This window comes from Eptesicus fuscus, chromosome 11 (assembly GCF_027574615.1).
Source record: "Eptesicus fuscus isolate TK198812 chromosome 11, DD_ASM_mEF_20220401, whole genome shotgun sequence".
In the NCBI taxonomy this organism is placed as follows: Eukaryota; Metazoa; Chordata; class Mammalia; order Chiroptera; family Vespertilionidae; genus Eptesicus; species Eptesicus fuscus.
Window position 1 is genome coordinate 83,775,800 of NC_072483.1, and position 10,406 is coordinate 83,786,205.

Below are 10,406 nucleotides of genomic sequence, written 5' to 3' on the forward strand. Positions count from 1 at the left end.
ATGGACAGGGACTATGAGAAAATGGAGAGGAGGCTGGGACTGTGCTGGAGGCTAAATGGAGAATGACTGCTAAGACATGCAGAAGGAGAAACAAGGAAGGACCAGGATATGGAACCAAGTCCAGTGCCCATCAACAGAGGAGTGGATCAGAAAGTGGTAGTACAGATATACAGTGGAATATTACTCGGCCATAAAAAAGGAAGAAAATCTTACCATTTGTGACAGCATGGTTGGGTCTAGAAGGTATTATGCTAAGTGAAATAAGCCAGTCAGAGAAAAACAAATACCACATGACTTTACTTATACATGAATCTAAAGAACAAAATTGAAACAAACTCTTAGATATAGGGAACAGACTGACAGTTGCCAGAGGGGAGGAGGATTGGATGAGTGGGTGAAAAAAGTAAAGAGATTAAGAAGTAAAATTGAGCCTGGCTGGCATGGTTCAGTGATTGAGCAACAACCTATGAACCAGGAGGTCATGGTTTGATTCCGGTTAGGGCAAATGCCTGGCTTGTGGACTCGCTCCCCAGTGTGGGGCGTGCGGGAGCCAGCCAATCAATGATTCTCTTTCATCATTGATGTTTCTATATTTCTCTCTCCTTCTCCCTACTTCTCTGAAATCAATAAAAATATTTTTTAAAAAAAAGAAGTAAAATTAATAGTTCCAAAATAGTCACAGGGATGTAAAGTACAACACAGGGAATATAGTTAATAATACTGTAAAACTACATAAGGTGCCAGGTGGATACTGAAAATATTGGAGGGAAGACTTTGTAAGGACATAATTGTCTCATCACTATGCTGTACTCCTGAAACTAATACTACTAAACAGAAACACCTTATAAGGATATGATTGTCTTACCACTACGTTATACACCTAAAACTAATACTAAATAATATTTAACAGAAACCAATGAAAAGTAAAGTTTAAAAAAATGAGGGAAAAGCAAAATGGGGAGGAAGAGGGCATGGATTGGGAGAAAACGGAGCCCAGTAAGATGCACAGAATGCTAGAGGGGAAGGTGACAAGATTAGAAAACATTTACTTCTTTAAACCCAGTTATTTTACAGATAAGAAAACTGAGGCCAGAATGCTGCTGTGTTTTTTCCAATTCACTGCATCCAGCAGGTGTCTCATCCAGGAATATATTTGACTCTCAGTCCTAAGATTCTTTTGTGGGCAAGAGACTTGCTTTGAAGAATAAGAAGCACTCACATCAGATACCGTATTTTCGGCCATATAAGACGACTGGGCATATAGAAGATTTTCCTGTGTTAAAAAGTCGTCTTATACGCCGGAAAATACGGTACACATCGTGTCTGGAAGCCAGAAAGAGGATAGAAAAACGAGAAGTAAAGTGGGAAGGGAAGGAAGAAGCTCAGTGAAAGGCACATGGTTGTAAGAGGCAGTGTTTCTCTAGCAGGGAAGTTGAGGTTACTGCTGCTGGGGAGTGTGATTTTAGATGAGTGTGTGAGACTGTGTGGTGGGAGGGGAATTCCCCATCTGGGTTCTGAGGAGAGCTTTAGAGGACAGAGAAATTCCAGAGCTCTGGTGGTGTTTGAGGAAGCACCAGGTAAGAGCTGTTAGAACATGAGCATGCCTGTAGCCTGAGCACCAGTGGATCAAGAGGAGGGATTTCCAGGAAGGTGTGAGGGTACAGGGGAACATGGGAGTCCTGCCCTGGCCAGTGTGGCTCAGTTCATGGGGTGTAGTCCCCAGCACCAAAAGGGGGGCAGGACAGTTAACAAGATGATGTGCTCAGTGAGGTGGTCACACCTGAGAGGGCTCTGGAAAAGAGTACTTATGACATTTCAAAGGTGTGTTAACCCAGATGCACAAGAACAACAGACAGAGCTTGCTTAAGGCCAAGACACACCTTTAGACCTGGAGCATGACTGCCCATCGGGACTTGCCTAGTTAGCAAGTGATGATCAGGCCACCCTGTGAGGTTACTTTCCGTCACTGAACTTGTCAGACTGACCACATGGCACTTTCTGAAACTGAGGTATGAGAGGCAAGTCTGAGGTAAAGATGAGGTAGGGAAGCTTGGGGTTTCAAAAGGTTGGTAATAAGAGGTGTTCTGTAACTAGTAGTCTGCCTGCCATGTAGATTGGTTTAAAAATGTTTCTGCTGAAAGCTTACTATGGGCAAGTCCCCTCATTTAAATTCTTCAAGGGAGAAGTAAAAGTTTCTCATAAGCCTGCAGGGTCTTAATTGTCTTTGGCTCAACATAATTCAAACGCTAAGGCTCAAAATAATGCAAATGTTAAAGTGGCACATTTTGGGGATGTCTGTTCTGAACCCCTACAATAGCCATAGAATAATTTAGTTTACCAGCTTGTTAGCACCAACAGCAATATATTTTTTTTATATTCATGCAATTATCCCATTCTTTTTTCCTAAAATTCCCTTTCTCTCACCCTGTAATCAGAACACTATGTGGTTTCTGCCATAATCTGTGCTTCCCAAATTGCAATACAAATAAACCCTTATTACCTCGTGTTTTGGTTTTTTAATTTTAGGTTAAGGTAATCCTAACATTTTTCCAAAATATCTTAAGAATTAGCCTTAGATAATTTTTGTTTACTTGTATACAAATAAATAACAAAATAGCCAGAAAAGATACAAAGGAAAAAAATTTTTTAAGAGCCTTTTAAACACTATAAGAATGAAAGAACAGGGTCAGCATGGCCAGCAAAGACCAGTGTATGATAAAACAAGCTGGAACATCCAAGCAGGGCCAGTAAGGAGAAAATCTTAAATAAAGAACTCCAGAATATTCTATTAATTTAATTTCCCACAAATTATCAGTTTTTTAAAAATTATAACTAATAGATTTACAGCATAACCCTCTGTGTAAACTTCATGCTTATTAGCATACTAGAGGCCCAGTGCACAAAATTTGTGCATGGGGTGCGGGTCCCCTCAGCCCAGATTTCACCCTCTCACAATCTGCTGGCTTCTAACTGCTCACCTGCCTGCCTGATCACCCCTAACCACCTCTGCCTGTCAGCTTGATCACCCCTAACTGCCCCTTCTGCTGGCCTGGTAGCCCCCAACTGTTCCCTCTGCCAGCCTGGTCACCCCTAACTGCCCCCCCGCCCCCGCCAGCCTGGTCACTCCTCACTACTGCCAGCTTAGTCACCCTCAACTGCTCCCCCTGCCAGCCTGGTCATCCCACACATCCTGGTGCTTGGTTGTCTGTCTGGTTGTTTTGTTCATGACAGCCCATGGCTTTTTATATATTAGGATATTTTAATCCTAAATAAAACTGTGTAAGTTTCTCATTTCACCAAGTAGAAATATAAGCAAAGATTTCTGATACCTTAAACAATAATATTAAAAATCTGTGTAATGAAAAAAATAATTGGATGCCTGAACCAAATTATTCAATCATTCAAACTTACTCATTGAGCACCTTGCCAGGAGGCATTCTGCTAGAGTTGGGGACCCAGTACAGCAGAGGTATACGGACCTAACACCCTGAGCACATCACTGGAGCCAAGATTCTGAGTGGGCAACACCAGTTAAGGGCTGGGACTTTGTTTCAAGAGGCTTGTTTTCTCTAGTCTGTACATTATAATAAAACCCAGCACACCGAGGCTTCTAGTCCTCAGTTTGTGTGCTTCCTTCTTAAGTAGAATAAAAGCTCCTGAATAAAATGATTGCCCTGTAGACCACTAGATATTCCTGAGTGTCACAAGATGCTTGTATCCAGGCAGGTACTGAGCGACTTTTGGGTAAGTATTCATTTGGGTATATTGCAATGCAAGTCAGAGGACATTTTTCTTTTTTTAATATATTTTATTGATTTTTTATAGAGAGGAATGGAGAGGGATAGAGAGAAACATTGATGAGAGAGAAACATCAATCAGCTGTCTCCTGCACACTCTCTACTGGGTATGTGCCTGCAACCAAGGTGCATGCCCTTGACGGGAATCGAACCTGGGACCCTTGAGTCTACAGACCGATGCTCTATCCACTGAGCCAAACCAGCTAGGGTGAGATTTTTCTTTATGTTTCCAGGTTCCTGTGGTCTCTGTGATGGCTATTGGTTCTTCCCTAAGGATAATGGAGTAGTAGTTTATACTGTTACACAGGGCAATCATAGGAGATTCTGAAAATCAAATAAAGCAGCCAATGAGATGTCAGAGATATGAATGTGGTGGGGTGGGGCTTAGTTAGAAGAAGAGTATTTGAATTTGGCAAGAGAAGGACAGAATGACAGGAAAGAGCAGGGACAACAGAACATTAGTTAGGAATTGGAAAGCCATTTGGTTTTATGCCTTCATTGTCTGAATGAGAAGGAAATGTCCCCAGAGGTAAACTGACTTTTCAATGCCACATGAGACTTAGTCCACAGAGGCTGAGTTAGAGAAAGATGAACAGAATGAAGGCTGGTAACAAGGGGAGAAGTTGAAAGTCAGAAGCGGAGGGGAAATGAGAGGCTGAATCAGTGCCTAGAGTTTAGGGAAGGAGCACTTTTTTTTTCCTGGCATGTTGGTAGAAGAAGGAAGACAGAACAGAGGTAGTGTGGAGTAGTTTTATTTAAAACAGAAGCCAAAGACAAACTTTCCTGAGAAAGAAATAACATCTGTAAAGGAAATGCTGCTTCTGTACTTTCCATTGCTAGCTGTTCTCCTCGCAGCTGGTGACAATGAAGATGGTAAGAACTCTGGCCACTGCCCTGTTGGGTACAAAAGGGTGTGTGTGTGTGTGTGTGAGTGTGTATGTGTGTGTGTGAATGTGTGTGTGTGTGTTTCTGTGGGGTGGCGTCCTCAGAACACACCTGGAGAGGGGAATGTCTGCACAGTCCTCAGTATCCCGAACTCTGGGACCCTGTGCCCTCTGAAGGTTGTTTGTAGAGCATGGGGCCCTGGGCAGCTGAATGCTGCTGAGGTAGCCATGGCTTCCCTTATGTCCAGATTCTGAGTGTTTCCTTCCTGGCACCTTTCTTCATTCTCTCTCCTTCCCGATGCCTTTTCTTCTCCTCATTCTATCTGTTCTTTTGCCACAGCCTTCCAGGAGGAGATCTCCTTCAAAATTATCTACAGCTCATCCTTCTACAACCGTTCCTGCGTGAAAACTTGGTGCTCTGCTTGGTTGGATGACTTGCAGACTCATGGCTGGGACAGCAACTCTGGCAGAATTATTTTTCTGCGTCCTTGGTCCAAGGGCAACTTTAGTGAGGAAGAGATAAAAGACGTGGAAAAATTCTTCCATCTGTTCTACATTGACATGCCTCTAGTAACTCAAAGGCATGCCAGTCAATGGAAGTTTACATGTAAGTTCAATTCCCAAAATGGGGAGGTGCAATGTGCTGGGTGAGGGGTGTGTGTGTGTCGCAATGAGTTTCTTATTCCCATTTCCCTCCATATCTGATCTCTTCAGCATTCTATGTACATTTATTGTAACCTATTGCATGTCATTCACCCTAGGTTATTATAATCACATCTTTTTCACACTAAGTGCTTCCTCATTCTCTTGCTCTCACCATTTATGTCACCTTATTTCAACAATTTGCTCACTTCTATTTTCAAAAAGTCATTAATTTTTTCCTCCACCTTCAACTACCACCAATTACACTTTTTCTGAACTTCTGATCAAACCAAAGTTTGTTCCATTATCTCAAAGCCCCCAAACTTCTTCTATTTTCTTTTTTTCGCTTCCACTAATTCCCTCTTTTCTCTAATTTACAATCCCTCTTTCCTAGATCCCTTTGAGATTCAGATAACAATGAGTTGTGAACTGCACTCTGGGGGAGCCATAGTAGGCTTCCATCGATTCGCTTATCAAGGATCAGAGCTCCTGCACTTCCAGAACAATTCATTTCTGCCATCTCCAAAGGGTGGAACAAGAGCTCAGGATGTGTGCAGAGTATTCAATCAGTACCATGTCACCAAGAAAATGGTACAGAGGATTATCAGTGACGCCTGCCCACGTTTTCTCTTGAGTGTTCTTGATGCAGGGAAGGCAGATCTTCAGAGAGAAGGTCAGTCCCATATCCTTCCTCCAAAGAATTTTCTAAAATTATACCTTCCCACCATCCCTTTAAATTGAGGAAAAGGGTCATGAGGGAGAAGGATAATGCATGAATTCCAAGCATGTGATAGATGTGTTCCTCTAAGCTGATGTGAAGATATGAACCTCCAAGTCTGTGTTAGTCCTTATCTGAATATCTTTCCTGTCCTTTGCAGTAAAACCAGAGGCCTGGCTGTCCAATGGCCCCAATCCTGGTCCTGACCATGAGATGCTGGTTTGCCATGTCTCTGGCTTCCATCCAAAGCCAATTTGGGTAAAGTGGATGCGAGGTGAACAGGTACAACAGCGCACTCAACAGAGTGGTATCTTGCCCAATGCTGATGGGACATGGTACCTTCAGGTTTTCTTGGAGGTGGAAGCCACTGAGACATCTGGCCTATATTGCCGGGTGAGACATAGCAGCCTCGGAGGCCAGGACATCATCCTCTACTTGGGTAAGAAGACACTGGGGCCCACACTGGGAATGGGAGTGGATGGCCCACAAGCAGAGCAGGAGAGCCAAGTAAAACATTTGGGACTTATGACCTCCAAACCCCAAAATGAAGAGAATTAATCCAATAAATAGAAGAGTTGAAAATGAGAGACCTGCAGAAGTTGGAAGATGTTGAGGGTTAGATGAAAGATTCAACTCTGAAGAGGGAGCAGAGAGGAAACAAGAACAAAGATTAGTGAGGCGAGCGCTCTAACAAAGAAGGCAGACCAGGGAAATGCAGTAAACGGGGTGGGTCTGAAATGACACCTGTGTGCACCCAAACCCACAGAACGTCACCGTAGCTCCAGGGGCTGGATCATCGTGGCAGTGATGGTGCCCCTGGTGCTCCTGGCAGCTCTTGCATTTGGGCTTCGGAAGCGCTGGTGAGTTTTTGTGCCCCTCTTTCCTGTTCTTTCACCCCCTCCCTGTCTTCCCACCTTTCTTCTCTCTCTCTCTCCTGTTAGTTCTTCTTTCCTCAGCCCCTTCCTTTTACTCTTCAGTTCTCACCTCCACCTCATGCAGAGTGACTTTCCTCTCTCTTCTTACCAGGTCACACTGTGAGCCTCCTGCCACTCTTCTTCCTTTGGAGTGAGATGCCAGCAGCCCTGGGGTTCCAGACATATTTAAACGCAGCGCGGCGATAATGTCCGTTCAGCTCTCCATGTACAACTTTGGTTGTTTATGTGTTGTTATTTGTGTGTTTAATGATTAGTTATTAATATAAGCTAAAGGTAATCTTGCAGGACTTGCTTTCTGACCTGGTTCTGAGATTATAAAACTCTTATTTTAACTCTGGATATAATGGGATCCTAGCAACCTGAACATATTGAAAAACTGATGAATCTCAGGCCCATTTCCCATGTCACTTCTTTATAGGGGCCTTCCCTGATTCACAAGTGGAAGCAGTGTCTGAACTCCCACACACTTTTCAGTGAACTTTGCTGAATCTACTTCTCACTTTTTATCCGTTGTTGCAGTTATGTAGGCCCCTTTTCACCTTCTAATTTTTAAGCTTGAGAGCAACGTCTATGTCTTTTTAAAATTTGTATCACCTACAAAGTGTAATATGCTTTCAATAAAAGCCTGTGTTAAGTTTTCTTAGCATTTACCACAAACATCAGGTACCTGAAGTTCTAGAGCAAGGAAGGAGAAAACAAGGAAGTAACAAATGTATTTGGATATGCTGCTCTTAAGAGGACACACTCCTCTAATTTTCCTATCTGACATTTTGTTTTTTTCTTTTTCTTTTTTTTAATCCTCATTCGAGGGTATTTTTCCATTGATTTTTAGAAAGAGAGTGGAAGAGAGAGGGAAAGACAGGGAGGAACATCAATATGAAAGAAACACATTGACTGGTTGCCTCCTGCACGCATGAGCCCTGACCAGGGTCAGGGCAGGGGAAGAGCCTGCAACCAAGATATGTGCCCTTGACCGGAATCGAACCCAGGACCCTTCAGTCCACAGGCCATTGCTCTATCCACTGAACCAAACCGGGTAGGGCTAGTTTTCTTTTTTTAATATTAATTTTTTTACTTTAGAGAGGAAGAAAGAGGGAGAGAGAGACAGAGAGAGAAACATCAATAATGAGAGAGAATCACTGATCAGCTGCCTCCTACATGCACTGTACTGGGGATGGAGCCCACAATCCAGGCATGTGCCCTGACAAGGATCATAGGTCGATGCTCAACCAGTGAGCCACACCAGCTGGGTGAGTCCTAGGTTTTTAATTATTTAATTTGTTTGAAGCTATCTTCTTTTAAAATTGTATATTTGTTTTTAAAAATTGATTTTAAGAATGGTAGTGGGAGAGAGAGAGAGAAGGAAGAGAAAGAGGGGGAGAAACATCGATGTGAGGAAGAAACACTGATTAGTTGCTTGCACCCTGATCAGGGCCTGAACCTGCAACCTGCATGTGCCCTGACCAGAACGGAACCGCCACCTTTTTGGTGTATGGGACGGTGCTCCAACCACTGAGTATAACTGGCTAGGGCGACAGTTACTACTTTTGAAAAGAAATAACTGATGATATAATTACTGGATAGTACCTGGTTTCTTGACAAATTAATCCAAACAAAATATGAGACAAAAATTGCAGTCCGGCCAGGTGGCTCAGGGGTTGAGCTTCGACCTGTGAACCAGGAGGTCATGGTTAGGTTCCTGGTCAGGGCACAGGCCTGGGTTGCCGGCTCAATCCCCTGTGTGGGGTGCGCAGGAGGCAGCCGATCCATAATTCTCTCTCATCATTGATGTTTCTGTCTCTCTGTCCCTCTCCCTTCCTCTCTGAAATCAATAAAAATATATATTTTTTAAAAATTGCAAAGGCCCTGGCCAGATGACTCAGCTGCTTGGAGCACTGTCCCATACACTGAAAAGATTCAGGTTTGATCACGGTCAGGGCACATACCAAGGCTGCGGGTTCGAAACCCAGTCGGGGCCAATGCAGGAGGCAGCAATCAATATTTCTTTCTCTCTAAAGCCAATAAAAATATATCCTCAGGTGAGGATTTTAAAAAAAGAATTGCAAAGACACATTCATATAAAATTATTTATCTGGATTGATATTATAAGAAGTATGGCAAGTGCTGGCGAGGATGTGGAGAAAAGGGAACCCTAGTGCACTGCTGCTGGGAATGCAGACTGGTGCAGCCACTACGGAAAACAACATGGAGTTTCCTCAAAAAATTAAATATGGACCTGCCATTTGACCCAGTGATCCCACTTCTAGGAATATATCCTAAGAAACCAGAAACACCAATCAGAAAGGATATATGCACCCCTACCTTTACAGGAGGGCAATTTACAATAGCTAACCTCTGGAAACAGCCCAGGTGCCATCAGTAGATGAGTGGATAAAAAAGCTGGGGTACATTTACACCATGGAATACCATGCAGCAGGTCCCTCCATACTGTCTCTTACTCTTTGAGACAGCATGGAGGGACCTGGAGAGTATTATGCTAAGCAAAATAAGCCAGTCAGAGAAAGACTAGTATCACATGGTCTCACTCATGTGTGGAATCTAATGAATAAAATAAATTGATGAACAAAATAGATCCAGAGACATAGAAGCATAGAACAGACTGCAGAATCTCAGAGGAAGAGATCAACCAAAGAACTTGTATGCATATATGCATACCCTGTGGACACAGACAATAGGGTGATGAAGGCCTGGGGTGGGAGGGCGTGGGCGGGAGAAGGGATGGTGGTCTACAAGGGGTCACTGGGGGGAAATGTGGGACATATGTAATACTTTCATTAATAAAGATTTAATTGTTTTTAAAAGTTCCTTAAAACAGAGTTTTAACTGAGGACAGAGGATAACATCTGATTAGGTTGGTATTAATAAAATCCTACATAATAAAAGAGTAATATGCAAATCGACCATACCTCTGCCACACCCATAAGCCACACCCATCAGCCAATCAGGAGCAAGTATGCAAATTAACCCAACCAAGATGGCTCCAGCCACAGAAAGAGCAGGAGGCTTGGAGGAAGAGCAGGTAGCCCCAGGAAATGGAGGAAGCCAAGATTTCTGCCTGCCCTGGCCTGCCTTGGCCTCCGCTTAAGGCTACAAAGTTTCAATTATAGAACATAAATAAATCCCAACAAAAATGTTGCAGCCACGAAGCTGGAGAGAGCAGGAGGCTTGGGGGCAATGGAGGAAGCCAAGCTTTCCGCACACCCTGGCTGGCCCAGGCCTCCACTTAAGGCTACAAAGTTTCAATTAAAGAAGATAAATAAATCCCAACAAAAATGGCTGCGGCCATGGAGCGAGTAGGAGGCTTGGCTCTGCTCAAGGCTACAAAGTTTCAATTATAGAAGATAAATAAATCCCAGATACCAGGGCCTCCGCTTGGGTCGCCGAGGGGCGTGGCTGGCCTGCAAACCAC

The 10,406-nt window shown here is 43.5% G+C and overlaps 1 protein-coding gene across 1 annotated transcript; it reads left to right on the plus strand.

The window, feature by feature from the left end:
* Positions 1 to 4,609: 4,609 nt before the first annotated feature.
* On the plus strand, positions 4,610 to 7,251 carry LOC129150732 (T-cell surface glycoprotein CD1a-like). The gene is made up of 6 exons (XM_054723331.1): positions 4,610 to 4,670; positions 5,022 to 5,288; positions 5,718 to 5,996; positions 6,202 to 6,480; positions 6,808 to 6,901; positions 7,068 to 7,251. The coding sequence occupies exons 1-6, from the start codon at positions 4,610 to 4,612 to the stop codon at positions 7,108 to 7,110; spliced, it is 1,023 nt and encodes a 340-aa protein (XP_054579306.1). The 3' UTR covers positions 7,111 to 7,251.
* The last annotated feature ends 3,155 nt before the right edge of the window (positions 7,252 to 10,406 follow it).

Excerpts from the sequence above, each read along its gene's own strand:
- LOC129150732 (XM_054723331.1), top strand. The coding sequence starts at position 4,610 with ATGCTGCTTCTGTACTTTCCATTGCTAGCTGTTCTCCTCGCAGCTGGT. Across the intron at positions 5,997-6,201 it reads GGCAGATCTTCAGAGAGAAG|TAAAACCAGAGGCCTGGCTG; the intron begins GTCAGTCCCATA and ends TGTCCTTTGCAG. Across the intron at positions 6,902-7,067 it reads TTTGGGCTTCGGAAGCGCTG|GTCACACTGTGAGCCTCCTG; the intron begins GTGAGTTTTTGT and ends TCTTCTTACCAG.